General features: G+C 33.7%; 1 protein-coding gene and 1 long non-coding RNA gene across 2 annotated transcripts; both read right to left on the reverse strand.

Moving 5' to 3' along the window:
- Positions 1 to 10,957: 10,957 nt before the first annotated feature.
- Positions 10,958 to 12,574, reverse strand: LOC108212444 (uncharacterized). The gene is made up of 3 exons (XM_017384171.1): positions 11,963 to 12,574; positions 11,192 to 11,734; positions 10,958 to 11,059 (listed from the first exon to the last, which is right to left on the reverse strand). Exons 1-3 carry the CDS (start codon positions 12,572 to 12,574, stop codon positions 10,958 to 10,960), a joined length of 1,257 nt encoding a protein of 418 aa, XP_017239660.1.
- Positions 12,575 to 17,003: 4,429 nt separating this feature from the next.
- LOC135151176 (uncharacterized) lies at positions 17,004 to 20,757 on the reverse strand. The gene is made up of 2 exons (XR_010289734.1): positions 20,271 to 20,757; positions 17,004 to 18,495 (listed from the first exon to the last, which is right to left on the reverse strand). It is a non-coding gene; the product is annotated as an uncharacterized LOC135151176 (long non-coding RNA).
- Between the last annotated feature and the right edge of the window lie 2,320 nt (positions 20,758 to 23,077).

Genomic DNA, 23,077 nt, shown 5'->3' on the forward strand with positions numbered 1-23,077 from the left:
AGATTCCATTATTGTGTCTACAAATGAAGAAGAACTAAGAAGACGAAGAATCGACGAACAAGTCACATCTTAAATGTTTAAATGACAAGGAATATTTAATTGAGCTAGTTACAGATGAACCAGACAGTACATTTGTGTATCAGCTCATCTGATTAAATATTCTACGTCAAAAGAAAGTGGCCATTCGTTCAAGTCGAAGATCTTAATTGTTTACAGAAGACTGAAGACTCTGAAGAAGAAGAAAAGGGATAATTGATTATCTAATTATTTAATCCACTTCTCAAAATAATTATATATGATGTGTAATTTATTTATTAAATTAATTCTATCTCGAATTAATTTAATTTATGAATTTATGCATTTAATATAATTAAGTGGATGTTAATTGGTTAATTAATTAAAGAGAAATAAGCATTTGTCTTGTTGGAATCAAAAGGAAAGACAATTTCCTTGATTGTCTTGAGAAATAACAAGGTAAGACAATCAAACAGATTGTCTTACCGTGCCATTTCCCTCCTCCAACACACGGTAAGACAATCCCTCAGATTGTCTTACCGTGCCCTGCTATTGTCTTACCGCATGGTTGGCAAGACAATCATTCTGATTGTCTTACCGTGTGGCTCCAAAGACAATCAGGATGATTGTCTTACCGTTTGGAGTGTCAGACAATGTCCCAGATTGTCTTACCGCTTCTCAAAGATTGTCTTACCACTTCTGATTGTCTTACTAAGCTATAGACAATGCTTATGGTTGTCTTACCTTATGTTTTTCAGCAAGACAAAGTGCCAAATTGTCATAGCAACCACTAGATTGTCTTTGCACCTTTGTCTTGCCTAGTTCTTGAGATTTGCCTATAAATATGGCTCATTCTCCTTCATTTCAAAGTGTTCAAAGTGCTTGTAAGCTTTCAAGTTGTGCTAAACTTGCTATTCGTTAAAACCACAGTTTACTGTGCTTTGATCATTCGGTTGTTTTGTTCCACCGAGTTAGAATACTTTCTGTCAAATTTATTCTACGAACTAGTGGACATTAAAACGAACCATATTAATTATATAACGACTTAAAACATTGTTATATTAATTAATCTTAATCTGATTAACAAGTTACATTCCAATCAGATTTATTCCGCCGCGATTATTTTTAGTGACGATTGTATTCAACCCCCCCTTCTACAATCGTTCCAGGACCTAACACAAGGGTTGCTGTACCAATGACAAGGCTTACCCAGAAAGAAGAAAAGTTCGTGTGGACTGAAAAGTGTGAAGAAAGTTTCCAGGAATTGAAGAAAAGGTTAGTATCAGCCCCAGTGTTATCACTTCCAGATGAACAAGGAAATTTTGTAATTTATAGTGATGCTTCTCATAAAGGATTGGGTTGTGTGTTGATGCAACATGACAAAGTCATTGCTTATGCATCCAGACAACTCAAACCCCATGAGCAGAAGTATCCTACACATGATTTAGAGTTAGCAGCCATAGTGTTTGCATTGAAGATTTGGAGACATTATTTATATGGAGAAAAGTGCGAAATCTACACGGATCATAAAAGTTTAAAGTATATATTTACGCAGAAAGAGCTTAATATGAGGCAGAGGAGATGGTTAGAATTGATAAAGGATTATGATTGCACTATCAATTATCACCCCAAAAAAGCAAATGTAGTGGCAGATGCTTTGAGTAGAAAGGATAGATTGAATGTGTTGACATTACCCAAGGAAGTATATAGAGAATTTGAAAGGCTGGAAATAGAAGTTAAAGTGAGTGAACCCTCAGAAGCTGGATTATATACAATGACTTTTCGACCAGAGTTACTAGAAAAGATAAAGAAATGTCAAGAGACCGCAATGAAACAGGATGTTAATAATTTGGTTGGGGAAGAGCTATGCACCCAGAAAGACGAGCAAGGTATTCTAAGATTTTCTTCTAGAATATGGATTCCACCAGTACAGGAGTTGAAGGATGAAGTTTTAAGTGAAGCACATAGTTCCGCTTATTCAATTCACCCTGGGAGCACTAAGATGTATAGAAATTTGAAAGAGAATTATTGGTGGCCAGATATGAAGAGAGAGATTGCAGAGTGGGTAAATAAATGTTATACATGTCAAAGAGTGAAGGCAGAACACCAGCGACCGAGTGGATTGTTACAACCCCTAGAGATTCCAGAATGGAAATGGGAGCATATTGCGATGGATTTTATAGTTGGATTACCTAGAACGAGGGCAAATCACGATGCCATATGGGTTATTGTAGATAGACTAACTAAGTCAGCTCATTTCCTTCCCATTAACGAAAGATTCTCATTAGACAAGTTAGTCCATATGTATCTGAAGGAGATCGTCGTTTGTCACGGAGTTCCAGTCTCCATTGTATCCGATCGAGATCCACGATTCAACTCGAGATTCTGGAAGAGCTTTCAGGAATGCTTGGGCACCAGATTGAATATGAGCACTGCTTATCATCCACAAACTGATGGTCAGAGTGAAAGGACTATTCAAACAATCGAGGATATGCTACATGTTTGTGCTATCGACTTTAAAGGCAATTGGGACGAACATCTACCGTTAGTGGAATTCTCATACAACAACAGTTATCATGCAAGCATCGGAATGCCTCCATATGAAGCTCTGTATGGACGTAAATGTCGTTCACCCATATGTTGGGATGAAGTAGGAGAACGCAAATTACTTGGGCCAGAACTAGTTCAGCAGACGAAGGAAGTTATTGAAACCATTCAAAGAAGACTGATTGCAGCACAGAATCGTCAGAGAAAGTACGCGGATCAAGCCAGGAAGGATATGGAATTTGAAGAAGGAGAACCTGTATTACTGAAGATTTCGCCATGGAAAGGACTATCCCGATTTGGCAAGAAAGGAAAGCTAAGTCCCAGATACGTCGGACCATTCGAGATCTTGAGACGCGTTGGTAAAGTGGCTTATGAGTTAGCGTTACCCCCACATATGGAGCATATTCATAACGTCTTTCATGTGTCAATGCTTAAGAAGTATCATCCAGATTCTAGGCATGTGATAGAATACGAGCCAGTAGAGCTTCAGGCAGATTTGTCTTATGTTGAGAATCCAATAAAGATTCTAGATAGGAAGGAGAAAGTGTTAAGGAATAAAGTGGTGAAAATAGTGAGAGTATTGTGGAGAAACCCAAAAGTTGAAGAATCAACTTGGGAGTTAGAAAGTGATATGTGTGAGAAATATCCTCACTTATTTTCTTAGCAGATTTCGAGGACAGAATCCTTTTAAGGGGGGAAGGATGTAATATCCGGGATTTCGACGTGTATTTATTTATATCAGTACGTAAATATTTGTGAACATTATGTGAATTAAGTGTGAATTATATGTTAAGTGACTTGTTGAATGATTGTCTATGTATGTTATGACTTGTTAAATTATAATTTTTATATGATCAGATCAAAATATGGAGAATTTAGGCACTCATTTGGCAAATTATGGATTACTATATGATTTGATATTTGATTTAAGGATTTAATTAAGTATATTATAAAATATTATTATTAATTGATTTTAAAACCCGTTTACTCGATAATTAAACCCCGGGGGGCTTCCGGGAAAGTTTCGCCGGTTTGTTATTCGAGATATTCTGAACAACTTTCGTGTTTTAACTTTTCTCATCTGGTGTACGGATTTACGTGAAAGAATTTCGGAACGATTTTATGAATATTTTATTATTATTTATCATATCAATAATTGTGTACACCGGATAATTTTAACACCCCAAATTATCTAGATTCACAGGTTAGAAGTAATTAGGGTTTTTAAATTCGAGTTAATTAGGGTTAAATTAGGGCTTTTTGATTTTGATGTGTTTTATGTGATTTTATGCTTTCATGTTGTAGATAATCTTCTCCTGATCATTTTGGTATGTCATATGCATGATTTGGATGTCAATAACATGTTCAAAAATAGGTTTAATTATTCGAATTATAAATTAGGGTTTATATACGTTTGAATATTTTCAATTAGAATTGGGACTTTTTGATTTAGTGATTCTGGGTATGATTAGAACATACCATCATGTGTATCTTGTTGCCAGCAATCGATTCGTGTGTTTAAAGTGTATGTGGGATGCCGGAATCGCTGGAATCGGAAAACTCGCCGGCGACGGCGAGTTTCATCCTCAAATTCCGGCCAAACCAACCACCTCATGGTGGTTTTGATGCTACAAATAGCTTCCTGGTCGCGTGAACTTGTTATCTGCACGTCCTGGTAGCCGTCTACGGCCTGGAACGCCGTCTCCGGCGACTAGGGTGACCGCGGCGGCAAAATTGCCGTTTGGTCACCCAGGTTTCGGAGATGGTGAAGAGCAAATCCTGAACTTTTCAAGTTTTCAAATCAGTCCCTCCCTCAAATTTCGAAACCTTGCAGTTTAAACCCTGAAGTTTTAAAACTTTTAAAACTGAATTATTTTAATTTCTTTTATTTCGAAAATCATTTATTTATTTTCAAAAATAGTTTTTAATTATTTCTTTATTCAAAATAAATCTAATTTAATTTATTAATTAACTTTAATTAGTAATTAATTATTATAATTAGTCAATTAATTTAAATATTAATTGATTAATTGTTTTAATTATTTATTAATTGATTTTAATTGACTTATTAATTAGATTTAATTGTTTTAAAAATCCAGAAAAATAGTTTCAAGCTTTAGAAAATTATTCTAAAGTATGTTGAAGCTTCGTTAATTAATTTCAAGTGATTTCAGACCTTATTTCGAGTATTCGAACTTGCTTATTCAGTTATAACTTGATTCTTTTATCCGTTTTTATTCCGAAAAATGTTTAAAAATTCATAATAAATACCAGAAAATTCATTTTAACCCCAAACCTTTTCTGAAAGGCTATTTTATTGATTAACTTATGTGATATGTGCTATGTGTTACGTGATCGATATGTGAAATGCTTGTGTGAACATTGTATGATTGTTTTATTAGTATCTTTTGAACCGTATATCGGATTTAAGTGAAACGAAGGGTAGCTAGAAGCTTGTTTCGATTATGAAACAAATAGAATGATATAAGATTGAGTATTGATAGATGAATATTGTGATTATCAGAGAGGAACAGGCTTAGGAAAGGAAAGCAAGTAGTATTGGAGTGATTCTGTTTAGTGAAAGCTATAAAGAAAAGTAAATCTTTCAGATAAGGCAAGTGCTCTATTCTCAACTTATACTTCTGTAAATTCCTTAAGTCACTCTTCTGTATATGATGTTGTTATCCTGGATAAACTTGGAAATGCATCTGTGGCTATATTGTGCTATTGATCCTGATTATTGATAAACCTTATTCAATCCTTTCAACACCTGAATTACAAGCTGAACCTTGATTTTGATTTCAATTAAACTTATACCCATTTCTTTGAGACTTGACAACACAAATCATTTGCTCTGATATTCTTCCATCCTCGAATGACCAAACAGTACAAGCCTATATGCTACAATACTTCACCAAGTTATACAATGTCTTACCAAATACCTATATTACTCTTTTGAAGAATGTTCACACATATACACCCTAACACTTGAAATTCCTACAAGTTAAACATATTTGAAACCTCAAGCTATTCTCACTTACATTGTTCTCTCTGCAAAACCTCAGATTAGCTTCACCATATACTTGATCTTTCTTTCAACCTCAAGACATTCTTCAAACATATTGTGAGGATACTTAAACCTACTTCTGAATTGTCCTTTGATCCTGATATGTTTTGCACCACTAAGTATCATGATTCTGGTTTGACGATTATGATTCTGTTTTGGTAATATTGCTTCTGTTCAAATGGTATTGGTTCTGATTTATTGAGATATTGTTGATTTCATTATATTGTTAAAGAATTGGATGGTTTTATAAATGTGGGCCAGATTCGTGGTCAGACCAGATTCGTGGTCATTAGGCCAATGTGTGCCTTGGATCCAGTGATAGAGCTTGGTATGTACCTGGCTCGGGGTTAGAGCGTGACTGATCAGCAGCCTAACCTTGGTTTTTAAATAAAAACATGAATATCCAATTCTAATCATTGTTTTAAAAAGGGAATTTGATGCCTTGATTCATTCTTGTTGATAAATGTTGAACTTCAGTTTATTGTTTATATTACTTGCTGAGCTGTAAGCTCACTCTTGCGATGCCTTATGTTCTTTTCCAGCGAAGAAAGAGACTATTGTTAGCGAGGACCCACAGGCTAGCCATCAAGCTAAGGTATCAGGATGAGTATTGGGAAGCCTTGCTAGGAGTTACTGATGTTATAAACTTTTGAGTATCGTTGTGTGTAAGCACTGCGTTTTATGTTTGTAAGTTGTAAGATATTGACTGGGATTTGGCGTATTGTAATATAACTTAAGCTGTGGCTTGTTTCATACTATAGCCTGGAGCGATCCGTGGATGTTTAGGGTCAATGCATATATTATTATGATTTACAGGTTTATATTGTTGTGTGTGACCCCCAAGTCTATGACCCGGATTTGGAGGGTGTCACAATTAAAAACACTATATTATTAGGGTTTGTATTATTAGAGAGATATCAGATATCGTGGGTATTAAGAGATAGAGGGAGAGAAAGCTTTATGAGAGAACTTGAGTAAGGATTAAAGGGATTCGGTCCAAGTTCGAAAGATTTCGTCAAGTTGTATTTTCTTTACTCTTACTTTTGTGACATGGTTTCATTAATATATATATTCGTGTTTTATTTAATTGTTATGGGTAACTAATCCTCTAATCTGAGGATTAGGGAGTATTTGTTGGCTTAATATGTTTGTCTGATCTGATATTGTGATTTCTTTATGAATGCTAATCTGTCGTTGAGCTCTTTATACAATTAGAAGAGTAGCTAACTTTTAATTGAATCTTTAGGAGTTATAACGAATCAGGAGAGGAGTTATAATTCTAGTACATGATATGACAGACATAACTCAATCAATTGTGCAAGTTATAAGACATGAGATCCTTGGTGCTTAGTAATTTACAATTGTGCTTTAATTGATCATGGGAGTGGCTTTTAGAGGATGATTGTAGATATTATAATTTGTCTTCGGAGAGGATTTTATAATTATTCGAAGGATTTTTTTAGCAGAGTAGAGACTTGCACATCACAATTGCTTGACATTCATGACAGCCAGTAAAGAAACCTCTTGGATTGCCTTTTATCTTCGTTAATTTACACTTTTAATTGCTTTATTAGTGTTATTTAGTTAATAGTAAAAACACAACTTTTATCTGCCTACTAGGCATCCCATCTACGACGCACAGATGCCTTTCTTGGGAATCGAACACGCAACCTCGCTCTGATACCAATTGTTAGGATCAGGTGCTTACCAGTTGTTCTAAAAGCCCGAGCTTGTGGAGAAGGTGCTACCTTATTTCCTTATACATAGCACATTGAAAGCGCCCGTGTTCGTGTAGGGAGATGCTGGACACAGAACCCATAATATCCCCAACAAATATTGCTTTTATTAATGCCTACCTTACCTTTTTTATTTTTCCTAGGTTCCTTTACCTTGTTAACCTTCTTTATCTCCATCAGCTTATGCTTAAGCTATTTTTGAGACATTAAGCCAACATTTACCGTCTTGATTGCATCTTGTTTTGGTTTGTAAGAGGTTAAGTTATCTATAACCTCTGATTTGGAGCCAGCCTACTTTTCAGAGTTTGGATTTTCAGATGTTGGTACAAAATTTACAGGATTAATCTTGGGCTTTGAAGCTTTTTCAGTAAACTTTAGTTTAGCGGTATCAACTTCTTCCTTACCATTCTTTTTATTAGAGTGACCTAAACCCTCTCTCCAACAACCACGCTCCAAGATATTCTGAGTAGTCTTTCTAGAATTAGTCCAAGTTTTAATATTAATTCTTTCTTTAAAAAGTCTTGATTGAAGATAAACATGCTTTTTCAATAATTCATTTCTAACATAGATGGCATTATCTCTCTCTTTCTGAACTTCCAACAATTGAAATATGTCTAATTCAAGAAAATCATTTCTTCTTTTAAGATCTAGATAAATATTTTATTCTCTCATTCTCTAAAGTTTGATCCCTGTAGCTAACATGCATATTTTTTTAGAAACAATCTTAACTCAACAATATGTTTTGTCTCATTAGCTTCATAGCTACTATCAGCATTTTACATTAAGACATAATTTACCTCATCCTCAGAGTTTGAAGTGTCAACCCTGTCTTTCTTCTTTGTGATGTAGGCTTGGCTTTTGTTAGCTTTTCTTTCTTGCACTCATGTGCAAAATGCCCCTTTTTACAACAACTATAGCATGTAATCTTAGACTTGTCCATCTTTTCAGATCTCCCTTCTTTACTCCCAGCTTTCCTAAAACTATTTTTATTAGAGTTTCCATCTTTCCTTGAGAATTTCTTGCTTTTCCTGAAGTTCTTGTAAGCCATCTTCTTGAAATTTTTTACCATCAAGGCTGCTAGCTACATCATTTGTAATCACTATCATCAGAATCTGAAGAGTTTTTATAATTTGAGTCATCATCAGAGTTTGATGAATCATCATCAGAGTTTGAGATAAGTCCCTTTCCCTTGAAATTATCCTTCTTCATTGCAACTTATTTCAGGGATTTCTCCTCAAACTTAAGAGCAATTGACTTGGATTTTCCTCCACGCCTCTTGTTTCTATGTTCCATCTCAAGTTCATGAGTCTTGAGCATTCCATAGATTTTATCAAGAGACATATCATCAAGTTCGTAATTTTCTCTTATCGTTGTAGCTTTCAAGTCCCACTTCTCAGGAAGAGTTGGTGGAAATTTCATATTTGAATCTTCAAGATTATATATCTTGTCCACCAAGGACAGATCATTAAGAAATTTCAAAAATCTGTCATATATAAGTATATTAATGACTTATCAGACTTTGAGTCAAAGTGCTCATACTCTTTATGTGAGTATTGTCTTCCTATTCTTTTCAATAGCTTTGGTCTTCTGACATCTTATCCCTAAAGCATCCCATAATTCCTTTGCGGTCTTGCATCCAATGACCCTGTTAGACATAACATTGTCAAGAGCACTATGTAACGAATGCCTTACCTTGGGATCGTTTCTAATATAGGAGATACCTTATAGAGTATAGTCCTCCTTCTCATTGGGATCATTCTCTGTTGTTGATAAATTCTATCCAAGTTCTCTAGATCTGTGGCTTCCAGAATCATAACCATCTTAACCTTGCATATAGGATACTCATGTGCTCTGAGTATAGGAACCCTTTTTGATTCATATCTACTATTTGTTAGAGTTTGTGTTTTTTGACATGATTTTATAGATTTTTGGATCTTAACTGTTTGTATATTAACATATTGGCTCTGATACCAATTGCTAGGCCTAAAACCACTATAGAACGTGGGTTGAATATAGTGGATAGAGTCAATTTGATTAAAGAACACATAATGTAAAATAAATTTCAGCTTTTATTAATCATAAAAAAATCTGATACAATGGTAGAATGACTTCTCTCTCAGTGATTGATAATTTATCACTAAGAGATGCTAGGTTACAAGAATGATGATTAATATTCGAAAACACCTCTAGTGTAAACCTATGTTGTATTTATAACACACAGTTACAAGATATCTACTAACTGATATTCTACTGACTATCTTCCCAAACGATATCAATCGGTGAATCTATGTTAATCTTTCCTAAAGTCTCTAGCTTCTATTTCTCCATAATACATATCTTCTTCAATAAGTGTAGATCTTCTCCTGGAAATCAGCCGCCTATAAACTCTGAGATATCTTCCTTTTTTAAACTCTGATATCTCTTGGTCCCTAGTATAGTCTGATTTTTCAAATAAACTCTGATATTATCTCTAAACACTAATCAAAGAAGTTAAGTGTGATATCATCAGATATGTAATACTAGATACTTTATATAACCAAGGGCTAACACGTAGGGAAAATAAAAAAATTGCATATATAACTTACCAATGCATTCTTATTATAACCATTAATGAAAGATATGAAGGTCCCAATTAAAAATATTATTGGTTGGAATTGTGTATGAAATTTGCAAGATAAGTTATATTGTATGAGATTAACGAAATAAGCAATTTCTTTTACTAATTAAATCTCCATATTTACCGAGATGGTTCAAAAATATATACACGTTCGGTGCAAGAAATTATAGGTATTATCCTATTATCAACTCTCTTGTCTTTGAGTTAATCTCTTCTTTTTCTCTATTCATGAGTTACTTTCTCATTTAGTTTATTGTGTTGTCGGTTAGATTTTACAATATTATATAGCATCATTTAAAAAGACTTACAACAAAATCATTATAAATATAATATTGAATCCCTAGTTTTTATAGTTTTATACGTACATTTGATTGTTCTCTTGCTCCGATGAAAACTGGGATCTAATATTTGCAAGAAATGTAATATTTTCAAAGTATAAATATATGTTTTATAACAAGCATAAACTTTCTTAACAAAAAAGAGAAAGTTGCAAAAGAGTATAAATATGTGGTCTATAACAAGCATACAATCTTTTGACAAATAATATGTTGAAAATAATAAGAGAAAACCATATGAAGTTTCACTTTTTATAACAAAGGTAAGGCATACAGTCAAAATTGCAGTTACCTAAAACGTAACCTCACATGATACATGATCTACGAACAAAAGAGAAAGATAAATTGATAGAGCTGAGTAGCAGACACTTGATCATCACTTTTAGCCCAACTTACCATTCTCTTATCTCACTTGTGACATTAACGTCAAGAATGGAAAAGAAACCAACTTTTGAGAGTGGCCATGTGATTTTTTAAACTGTTGCCACCCAATTCACTTCTCTGTTTCACATATACACAATAATCTGCTCCAGTTTTCTCCTTAGTGTTATATTTCAGTATTGCTTCAATGGTGATGCTCTGCTTCTTGCGATGTCTCCCACACATAACTTTTAAACAAATCTCACATATAATTTTACAACTATACTCCAATAATTTCACCTTTTCTGCATTTGCCAACCCATATGTTCATACTTGAGTTTTTAGTTGATGGCAAAATTCTGCAACAATCTCTCCTCGGGGACTGTAATAGATATACAAAATTCTTATATTAAAATTTCTATTTGTAAGATAATTAAACAATGGAATGTAGATATCTTGGAACGCTCATAATATTGAATGCATGAAATAAATCAAATACTATTAGGTATTGTACCTTTAGCCAACGATCATGATCTGGTCTTTTCATGACAATAATTGAATCAATTTGTTCTGGGGAGTCAATTTTCCATCTGCAAGAAGGGTGTCTATCATTTTGACGAGAATGAATGGAAATGATTTGCTTCCTTTTTTCATCATATGTGATCGAATTCATATAAAAAATGAAGGGCTTCTGGCATGGTTGCCTTGAGAATGGTCTGGTGTTGAATGCATATGCAGTGTAATCGGCTCTCTTATACCAGTTAAGAAACGTTCTTGTTGGCATTTCTAACTCTCTGGGAGAGAGCACACCTCTTATGATTTGAACAACGTAGCCCCATGAAACTGTAATGGACCATTGACGTTTATGGTCATAACAGATAGACTGCTGAATTATACTGGCACTGTCATACTTGGATGCTTCAATTAAATGATGAATGGCACGAGCTCTGCTCATTTTTGGAAATATTGGATCCAATACATCGAGATGGTGTAGTGACACAATTGGAGTTAATGGATGAGCTCCCAAAAGTCCTAATAGACTCCCATATACGTCGTACTACAATAATAAGTAAAGACATTAACTTTAAAAAATCTTATTTGAAACTTTTATACAAGATTAGAATGGCTTATTTTGACAAATTATGCATGTTGTTGTTTTTGTTTAGGCGTAATCTAGTATAATAAATTGGTGTATTAATTTTTTACCAATGGTTTGAATCCTTAAATTGATTAGTAACATTGTAATCTTAACTTCATGAATGGTTAAATTTATTGGTAAATTTACCTGATGAAATCCATATTCTTTGGTAAGTGGAACGCCTAGTTCTGCCATGCAAGCCTGCATTCTATCATCACTTCCATATAATCCTGGATACCGTTGAATGCATCGATCTTGCATCTTCTCCAACTCCACCGCTAAAGGATAACTTATTGCGAATCCACCTCCACCAAATGCCATAGCATATGAAAAAACCATGTTTTGGACATGACTTTCGGACGAGCACCCAACATAATAAAGCTGATTATGATCATACTTAGACAATACTCTCACCACATTCTCAACCATAAATACAGTGTCATCATCTCCCATCACAAACCATCGGATACCCTCCATTCCCAATCTATAAGTCTCTGAAACCACCCTTGAAATCCTCACTGCTGATCTGTCACCTTGCCTATTTGAGTACTTAAATTGAGAAGTATCAGAAGAAATCCTAATCTCGGGCAACTTTTCATTTTTGTTGGCTTCCACATTCTTATCCAACCAAACAACTCCTCTAGTTTCCCCTGGCCTCCACCATTGTTTTATATACTCTTTCCTGTTCTCCCAAAACAATGCAGATGCCGCAACTCCGAAAGCAATGTGCTTTAGTTGTGTACGTTCAGGACCAATCATATAGGGAACCTTATAGTCTCTCTGTGCAGTGGTCTCATTTCTAAAAGTGATATTATGAGCTTCGATATTTTCAGTTGAAGTAATAAATGAGTTCCTTGGTAAAGCACAAGGCCTATATTTCAGAAAGTGATTCGAAGAATAAATTAGATAGAGAATGAACAAGCAAATGCAAAAGCAATAAATAGGGTTTCTGAGTGAGGCTTGTGATGGGCGTGAATGAGGAGTGGTCATAATTTGTGAAGAATAAATGAAGTTTGTTTTTCATTACAAAAACAAAAGTTGCGCATGGTTCCTGAATTTCTTTAGCTCACCCATTGTCAACAGGGAAGAAGGAAGGTTAGTGATGGAGAGGAAGGATTGGACTGAGTGATGTTCGGATCTTAGACAGAGCTGTATATCACATTGGTCAAGTCTGTTATGGTGTTTACGACACTTAGGCTTATAATGACACATATGTAATACACTCTTCATCTCATATATATTATCCTATTATTAAAAACAAATCACAAATAGTACAACACTGCAACTATATAATTTTATTTTTTTCTTTTATCTCCCGCATTTGCTTTTGTTTTGGTATGTTCTTCTATTTCTTCTTCCTTTCTTCTCAGATCTTTTAAGACATTTTGGAAATAAATTAACTACTTGTGATTATAATAATCTAAGACTAAGTTAGTGTTTATGTTATATTGTATTGATTAAAACTTCAAGATTATGCATGTTTCTATGTGATCTAATTTCCTATAAATTAGGACTAGAACTATATCACATTTTTAGCAGTTAATACGGGTATAATGATGACTTAATTAGTTATCTTTTCAAACAATTATTTATAGTGATTGACTGATTTTAGACAATAGTTTATTTTAAATTTGAATTGATATTAATTACATGATTTTTTAATGACTACTCTTAATTTTTCTATAATTAGCATCAATTATCATAAGTAAATTTTTTGTATTATTGTTTAAATTTGTGATCGATACCTTAGACATTAAATTTTTTTTATGCAATTTTTTTTTAAAGTATGAAAATACTTATTTACTATTTAGGGATTATATCTGTGCTACGCGTGTGGAGATTTTCCTTCATTTCTTATATTTTAATTTTAATATATATATATATATATATATATATATATATATATATATATATATATATATATATATATATATATATATATATATATAGAGTCCTACTCCAATACAAACCAAATTAGCCTAAAAACTAAAAACTATTTTCTGGTCAGTTTTTTATCACTATTTTTAACTACAGAAATCACTAGTTTGTACATAATATATCACTAATTCATATATAACATATCTGGCGAATATAAATATATATATATATATATATATATATATATATATATATATATATATAGACACACACACACGTATATGCAACGTATATGACCATCATCTTCACCTGAACCGTAATAATGGACATCTTACTACCATTATTAGACGTTTCCATGACTTGCCACCATTGTCTACCATCACCAATAGTCACATACCCTTTCCATCGCAACTTACCAAAACTAACGACTACTTACCACCATCATACTATTTTTCTTGCAGCTTCCCACCGCCAAGAACCTTCATACGACTGAAATTGATCATCTATAATCGATTACTAATAGTTTAGGTAGGTCGATTTTATCAATTTTGATGATAAAAATCACTGTTTATATACTACATAAAAACAGTGATTAGTCCAGTGTAAATTAGTGACACCCGTAATTATAAATAGTGGTAGGGAAACTGGTTTTTAGTTTGTATTTAAGAGTTGGTTTGTATTTGATCAATTGCCTATATATATATATATAATGATAAAAATTAACATTAGTAGATTATATCAGACAAATGTAGAACATTAGAATTAAAATGATAGTATATATATTATTGATGACAAAATTTTAAATTGGCGACATAACCAAAAAAACGCTTAAGTAATGGATTTCGTAATTAATTACTTTTCTAATAAATTTAGCCACGTAGTATTTTAAATAAATTACTGTATTTTTGCTAATGTACTTTTTCTTAAATAAACCTATTTTTTTTTGAATTTTCTATTAATAATTTGATTATTCAAAAAAAACAAATTGAGTTCGAAGACACAATGATTTTTGAGATGGTTAACAACTCAATACACAGAAAGAGATTAATCATATATATATAATAGCCTTGTTTCAAAAAAATTATTTATAGAATGGTCGAAAAATATTTACATTTGCATGTTAACAAATCCATTTCGGATTAATTGTGGACTTCAAAAAATCTACTTTGCAATTTAATTTAATTGGTTATTATGTTGAATGTTAGATATAATTGATGATTACTAATGTTCTTAAAGTTTGTTTTAGAACAGGAGTGATCAGAGTTTAAGCTGGAAGCTGATCAGAGTTTAATAAAGTCTGATCAGAGTTTACATAGTCAAGACTCGTCAGAGTTTACACGTGGAAAGAGCTCAGAAGCGGATATACTTCAAGGAAGGATAGAAGCGGAGGAGTGATTTGCTGACTATGGAAACCAAACAGAAAACAGTAGCAATCTTTGATTGATAGAATACATAGCTGATTTATAGGATATCAAATCAGAGATTGATTTTGTAACTGTGTATATATAGACACAGATTAGGGTTACTCTATACGAGTTGAGTTATCGAGTATATTTTACAGAACCCTAGCAGCTCTTAGTGATAATATATAAATCACTGAGAGAGTTTTTGTAACCGATTAAGCTTTGTGAATAAGAGTTTACTGCTTTCAATATCTTATATTGTTATTCTGTGTGATTGATTGTGTTCATTATATAAACTAATATACTAAGTTTATAGGACCTAACAAGTGGTATCAGAGCCAGGTCTGTTAAGATAACTACAGTGAGATCTTAATCACAATCATGTCTGAAAAATCACAAGCTTCGTCTTTTAGAGTTCCAGTCCTTAAGGCATCGGAATATCCAGTCTGGAAAGAGAGAATGATTATATTTCTAGACTCTGTCGATCTAGAATACCTTGACAGGATCTATGATGGACCACATATGCCCACCAAGCTCTCTGTTGGGCTTGGAGATGAACCTCAGAAGATGGTTCCAAAAGACAAGAAAGATTATACCCCTGAGGACATCTTGTCAATTGGTAAAGACTCAAAGGTGAAACACCTTCTGCACAGTGCCCTTGATAATGCAATGTCTAATAGGGTGATTGGGTGCAAAACTGCTAAACAAATCTGGGATGCTCTGGAAACCAGATGTCAGGGAACTCAAGCCATCAAGAAGAACAGAAAAACCATCCTTACACAGGAGTATGAGCACTTTGACTCAAAATCTGGTGAGTCCTTGACAGATCTGTATGACAGATTTGTCAAACTGTTGAATGACTTATCTCTGGTGAACAAGGAATATGATCTTGAAGACTCAAACCTCAAATTCCTTCTGGCTCTTCCTGAAAAATGGGATTTGAAAGTCACTACAATAAGAGACAATCTTGATCTTGGAGAAATGTCTCTTGATGATGTTTTTGGAAGACTGAAGACTCATGAACTTGAGATGGAGCAGAGGAGCAAACGTCATGGAGGCAAATCAAAGTCTGTTGCTCTAAAAGTTCAAGAGGAAGCTGCTAAGAGCAAAGGAAAAGCTCATGTCACAAAGTATGACATTGAGTCATCAAACTCTGATGACTCAAACTCTGATGTTCCCTCAGACTCTGAAGACAGTGATGATGAGATGATGCAGTTAGCAGCATTGATGGTGAAAAGCTTCAAGAAGTTGGCTTACAAAAAGTTCAACAAAGGCAAAAGTTTCTCAAGGAAAGACAGAAACTCTGACAGAGTTAATGATAAGAAGAACTTCAGGAAGAATGAGGGCAAGGAAGGAAAAGCTGGAAAAGCTGACAAGTATACCTGTTTCAACTGTGGTGAAAAGGGTCACTTTGCATCTGAATGCAAGAAAGCCAAGAAAGAAAAGGAAAAAGCCTTTATCACCAAGAAAGGAAACTAGAAAGATACATCTGATTCAGAGGAAGAAGTCAATTATGCTCTGATGGCAAACACTGACAACAACTCTGAATCTACTGCTAAGGTACCTCATTCTACTCTTGCCTTTGATACTGAAGATATAACTGAGTTAAGATTGTTCCTTAAAACTTTGCATATCAGCTTTAGAGATCAGACTTTAGAGAATGAAAGATTAAAATCTGAAACTATAAGTGTAAAGAAAAGGAATGATTATCTAGAAAAAGAATTAGTTCAGATGTTAGAAGTTCAGAAAGAGAGAGATGATGCTGTCATTGTCAAAGATGAACTATTAAAGATGTGACAGTCCGAGAATCCGGGGGCCTGGATTCTGACGTCACCACATAAAACCCATTTTTAAACCCTTTTAAAATCCTGTATTTTTTTTTTTTAAAAGATAATGAATCCAAACAATTTAAAACTTGAAAACATTTAATAAAAGATTTGAAAGACGTTAAATAAAAGATTTAAAAGAGAACATCTTCACCCCCAAAACAACAGGATCGCTTCCAGGTTACAGTATTGAAATTAGAATCAACCACTATTATTACACAACATCTCTTACCAAATCAGATCATCTTCGATAAGAAGAATCATTGTCAACTATTCCAGCTATGACTTCATCTGAATCTCAATAGCACAACTCGAGCTAGCATCAACCTTATCAATCTTCCTGGACACTTCTCGACCACTGGATCCTTAACACCTCTGACTCCTCGCCTAGCCTTAACTTTACTTGCAATCATAGACTAGCCATTTATCTTTAATCCTTTCTGAAATGGTTAAAAGAGAATAGCAAGAGTGAGCAACAATGCTCAGCAAGTAATAATAACAATGAAAGTTCTGAAGTGATATAGCAGAAATTCTCGAGTTCAAGATATAAAAAGATTCAACCTGAGTTCACAAATTCAGGTATTGTATAAAAGAATCACAATACCTTGCAGCAATAGAAACCTGAGGAATTCAATCCTTCACAAGAGAATTATTGAATTGGACTATCACATTTTAATTAAAAACCAAGGTTAGGATGCTGATCAGTCATACCTAACCCCGAGCAGGCCCCGCCATGCTCTATCACTGGATCCAAGGCACTCATTGGCCTATCATGACCACTCATTTGGTCTGACCACTCATCTGGTCCACATGTTTATATAAAAACAATAATCCAATTCTATAATTCAGTTCATGAAACCAATGTAAATTAACAGAACATAATCATAATCATCATCAACAACTGAATAATTTCAAATCAAACTTTGATAATAAACTTTTCATAAGTCACAGTCCATCCTTTCATAAATCATAGTTCAGGAAATCCCTAACTATTCAATATCCTCCATTATCGGCTAAGCAACTGAATTTAGCCTGCTAAACCAGCATGACAATGGCGGGTTGAATAATCAATAAGATCCCAATTCATTCAAAGCTCTAACTATCACTGAGCAACACATGCTTCAATGACAATCTGAACTTCGAATTAATTTGTAAAACTGGAATTATCTGAATTTTTGAGAATTAGAAAAGGATGGATAAAATATATACACTTTCAAATATGAAAAAGTGAGGTACGAATATTTCCAACAGGTATAAAAAGAATGGATCAGAATATTCGCAAGATATCCAAGAGAAGGGTAAAGGATACTTGCAACACATCAAAAGAATGAATCAGAATATTTGCAATATATCCAAAAGCAGGGTGCAGGATACTTGCCTTAAATCTGACTCCCGTCTCACAGCTCATTCTCATCTTTCCACTTTCACAATCTATGCATCTCATAATCTCTAGACCATCTCTAGCTATACTCTATTCGCCACATCGCTTCGCTTACTCGATTCATCCCTTATTCGCTTTGCAATACCATTCCGACTTTCTGACGTCTTCGAACGTACACGTCTCGTCCAAATCCTTTACGAGAATAAGATAATACTATAGTCACTAAACAATATATCGCATATACATATCACGTATATCGATACCCACTTATATACCCCTTTAAACTTATCACATACCACATAACACATAAGCATGCTTTGACTCTACCATATAGTCAAGTCATATTCCACATAACATATTACAAATCAATACTCATATAAATCCTATCGAAAATCCGACGTCGTCTCGTCTATTTATTAGACTATCCACCTGTTATCTTATCTCAACCAACAACCAATTCCCAATTGTATAATCCATATATTATTATCCCCTATCAATCAGGACACAACACCATGTCATACAAATCACTTATCACATTTATAATATCATAAATAAACACGTACTTCACGTAACCATCAATTTATAGCAATTAGATCACATATAATCACATTTTACTTATTTAACAACACATAATCACATACTTGACTCAATCATATTATTATGTCATATTAAAATAGGCTTTATAAACTTTCATCTCTCTTTCGTTTCACTCGATTCCGACTTACGGATCAAAAGATATGTTCAAAACCGTTTTCTAACTCCTCTATCGGCACATAACACATCCAACCAATAGCAGACAACACACAACACATAAGGTTTCCCATCCCAATGGATATTAAATCAAGTCTTGGGTTAAAAATGATTTTTCGAGAATTTTCCGGAATTTTTAAACATTTTTCGAAATTAAAACGGATAAAAGAATCAATTTTTGAATAAATAATCAAGTCCGGATGCTCAAAACTGGACTTGAAATCATTCATAAACAATTGTCGAGCCTTGAAAATAATTTGGAAAAATATTTTAAAGCTCGAAACTATTTTTCGGAATTTTTAAATCAAAAAGGATTAATTAAATCCAATTAATTAATCAATTAAAATCAATTAATAATTAATTAAAATAATTAATCAATTAATATTTAAATTAATTGACCAATTAAAATAATTAATTACTAATTAAAATTAATTAATAAACTAATTTAGATTTATTTTTTTGAATAAAGAAATAATTAAAAACTATTTTTGGAATTTAAAATAATTAAATAAAACAATTTTTGAAAATTAAAATCAAAAGGTTTAAAGTGTATAGTTTTGAAAGTTTTCTGACAGGGTTTAAAGTGTAACTTTCAAAAGTTACAGGGGCTGAACCGTCAAAACAGAAACTACAGTGTCACCTCTTCATCATCTTCCAAACTCTGGGGGTCAAATGGCAATTTGCCACTGCCGGCCCCAGATCCGCCGGAACGATGCCGGCACCACCTTTCCCAAGCCCAGAAACATTCAAAACTCTCCAGATCACGAGTATATTATACCAGGAATCATTGTAGCACCTTGTTTTCACCAAAAACGCAGCCAACTGGCCGGAAAAATCCGGCAAAAACCGCCGCCACCACTATCCGGCGAGCCCCAAATCCTTATCCCACACTGAAATCAAACCTATAAATCGACTCTACACATCACCAGGATCTTATACATGACTTTAGAAACAATTCATACTCTACAGAACGATTTTCCGACCAAAAATCATAACTTTCCGGCGAAAGTTCAAGAACACTCAAGAACACAACCACATAATCAAACGGACTTTTCTATATGTTTCCGAACTCGAAATTCAACATATAATATACCAAAACGACGAGAAAAACACGTTCTACAACATGGAATCATCCAAACAATCAAACAAACACGTTTGCAAAAATCCACTATTTAAATCATAATAATTCGAATTTTGTAAAAATCATGTAAAATCACCTGATGAATCTGCAGTGTTATGATTGATTATACTATATTCTACGCGTCGAGAGCTTCGTTTTGACTATTCATACGCCTCCATCGGATTCCAATAACACCTTCAAATCCTCGTTTGATTATGAAGAACACGAAGAACACCGCTCGGTTTCTCTCGGTATTCGTGCAGAGAAACTGATGAAATGATTTTACGGGTGAAAATAAGCTCTAGAAAGGTCTATTTATATTTACAAATAATTGGTACCCCTTTGGATTGTTTATGACATGAAAATACGTATTTAGTAGCTTTATATTAACAAAGCGGGGTCCAATCAGTACCGGTTTTCGAGATAATCATCAAAACGGGGCTTTTTAACTCAATTATTGGTCTGCGGGTCCCATTGCAATTATTACAAGATAAGGATGAATAAAATATCTCGTTTCACGTTTATCGAGACAAACTGGATAATTATCAACAATTACAATACCGGGAAAACTCCGCCGGACCGACTCCGGGGAAAACCGTACTCCGGATCGAAAAAGTTAAAACACGAAAAATGTCCGGAATATTCAAATTAAGCTAAAGGTGAGTTTTCTCGAAACTTCCGGGAAGAAAATTTGGTACACCGTTACGAGTAGACGGTTTTACGGAAGTCAAATAATTAATAAATAAATATAAATATACACAATTAAATCCGTAAATCGATTATAAAATCATCTAACATTCCATAAATCGATATGAAAATATCCAAATAAACTATACTTTCTCCTGAGCATATAGAAATTGAAATCTCGCGAATACGAACACATACGAGCATTCAGCTCAATAAACTAGATAACACAAAATTCACAAAAATTCATATATTACTCATATAATATTAATAATTAATCATAACTAATTAACAAACAAATTCACCCATACCACTTAATCACATAACACATATATTCACATAATATTCATACAGAATTTTCAAAACAATATATGAAAATCAGCTTTGAAAATACCATTATTTATCAATAACACAATAACCCGGGGTTTAAATATAAAACCTTGAAAACTCATTAAACTGGAATAAAATATTAAATCTTATTCCCTTCTTTAAAGAAAAATCACTTTTAATACTAATAAAATATTTTTAAAAATCCGGGTCATTACAATCTACCCTCCTTATAGGGATTCCGTCCTCGGAATCAGAGAAAGAAGGAGGACACATAATTTGTAAAATCCATATTAATCCACAGAACAAGTATAATCATATAAAACTATTCACATAATCAATTCACTTTTCAACTAAAGCCAACAATAATATTTAGACAGATAGATTTATAATAATCAAATCTAAATTTGATAATATGGGATATTACATTCTACCCCCCTTATAAGGATTCCGTCCTCGGAATCCCCCGAAGAAAACTAAAACGTACACGCTTCGTAATATCATATCGTCATCCACCTTTTGATCAACCTTGGCATACCTTTAGCTTTTAAAAATACAGGAGAATCAAAACTTTCACAATTGCCAAATTCGTTTTCCCAAGAATCAATCTTTGGGAATTTTGGAGGAACAAGATGCTTTCAAAGTAGGTCACAATGGAATACAAGAGTGACTGGGAGATCAATACGATCAAATGAACTTATTGTTGCGTGTCTATATTAGACACTACTAAAGGTTGCTAACCTTCTTGTAATCACAACACACACAAGTGATGGCGTCCCATCCAACTCCTATCACACAGACAGGTATACCTTGTGTCCCCTATACGTAGGGTTGTTCATCCCAATCAGATGGAAGAATCCAAGAAATCTCAAGGAGCATCAAAGAATGTTAAGGATTATCGAGGAATATATTAAGGAATATCGAAAAGATATCAAGGAATATCAAAGAGTGTCAAAGAATATCAACGAATATTAAGAGATATCAAAGAATATCAAATAATATCAAGGAATTCCACTGTCTCTTCATAAACACGCCTTTATCATACACCGATTCAATACCAACTCACACCAATAATCAATATCATCATCATCTTAGAATTTGAGAAATGAAGATCTCATTTATCAAAACTTTCGTAGAAAAGATATCATGATAATATCTCACTGATGAGAAAACAATCAAAAGAATCTTTAGTTGAAGAGAGGTATTGCCAAGGTCTTCTCAGATTTTCGCTCTGCTTCAATAAATCATTGTTCGATATATATCCTCTTTTCAACGTTCTCGATAATCGATCGATGTTGACTCGTAATAGCCTCGTAAGATGTCATCGTAGACGTTATAGTTCGTAATAAATCTGGCCCAAGTAGTTCACGTTCTCATGTTTCATCCAGTTACCTTTGAATTCCATAGCACAACACGTAGCGTATCTTCTATTTTCTGACTCGTCAACCTGTGGGTTATGGGCCCACCTTGATGCCATTTGAAATCCCGATTAGCTCGAAGCGTTGTCGTCGAGGACTAACGTTCTAACTTACTCGTAGACATCATCTCTAATAACTGGACTCAACTCCACATACTCTCTATCATGCACTTCTCATCTATCAACCTCTATCTACTAATCTCTCCTTCTAATTCAACACAACTCATATTCTACACTAACTCTTCATATCTCACAAAAACAACATACCTCTTCCAAATATCTAACATGGTCATACTATGAACCATGCATTTATATCATCCTCAAATCAATATGATAATCCGGTTTCAAATATGCAGTATAGTCAGAATACTCTGAACTCTGCATTTTCACCATTCTCAACTCAATCATTCACTATCAAACTCTTCTATATAGGTCTAATACTGACCTTTCCCACAATTCACCATCTCAATTAATCA

Source organism: Daucus carota, chromosome 3, assembly GCF_001625215.2.
Source record: "Daucus carota subsp. sativus chromosome 3, DH1 v3.0, whole genome shotgun sequence".
Classification (NCBI taxonomy): domain Eukaryota; kingdom Viridiplantae; phylum Streptophyta; class Magnoliopsida; order Apiales; family Apiaceae; genus Daucus; species Daucus carota.

Coding starts and splice junctions, on each gene's coding strand:
- LOC108212444 (XM_017384171.1), bottom strand. CDS start 12,574: ATGATTGGTCCTGAACGTACACAACTAAAGCACATTGCTTTCGGAGTT. Junction 11,735..11,962: donor AAGAATATGGATTTCATCAG/GTAAATTTACCA, acceptor TTATTATTGTAG/TACGACGTATATGGGAGTCT. Junction 11,060..11,191: donor ATCATGATCGTTGGCTAAAG/GTACAATACCTA, acceptor TATCTATTACAG/TCCCCGAGGAGAGATTGTTG.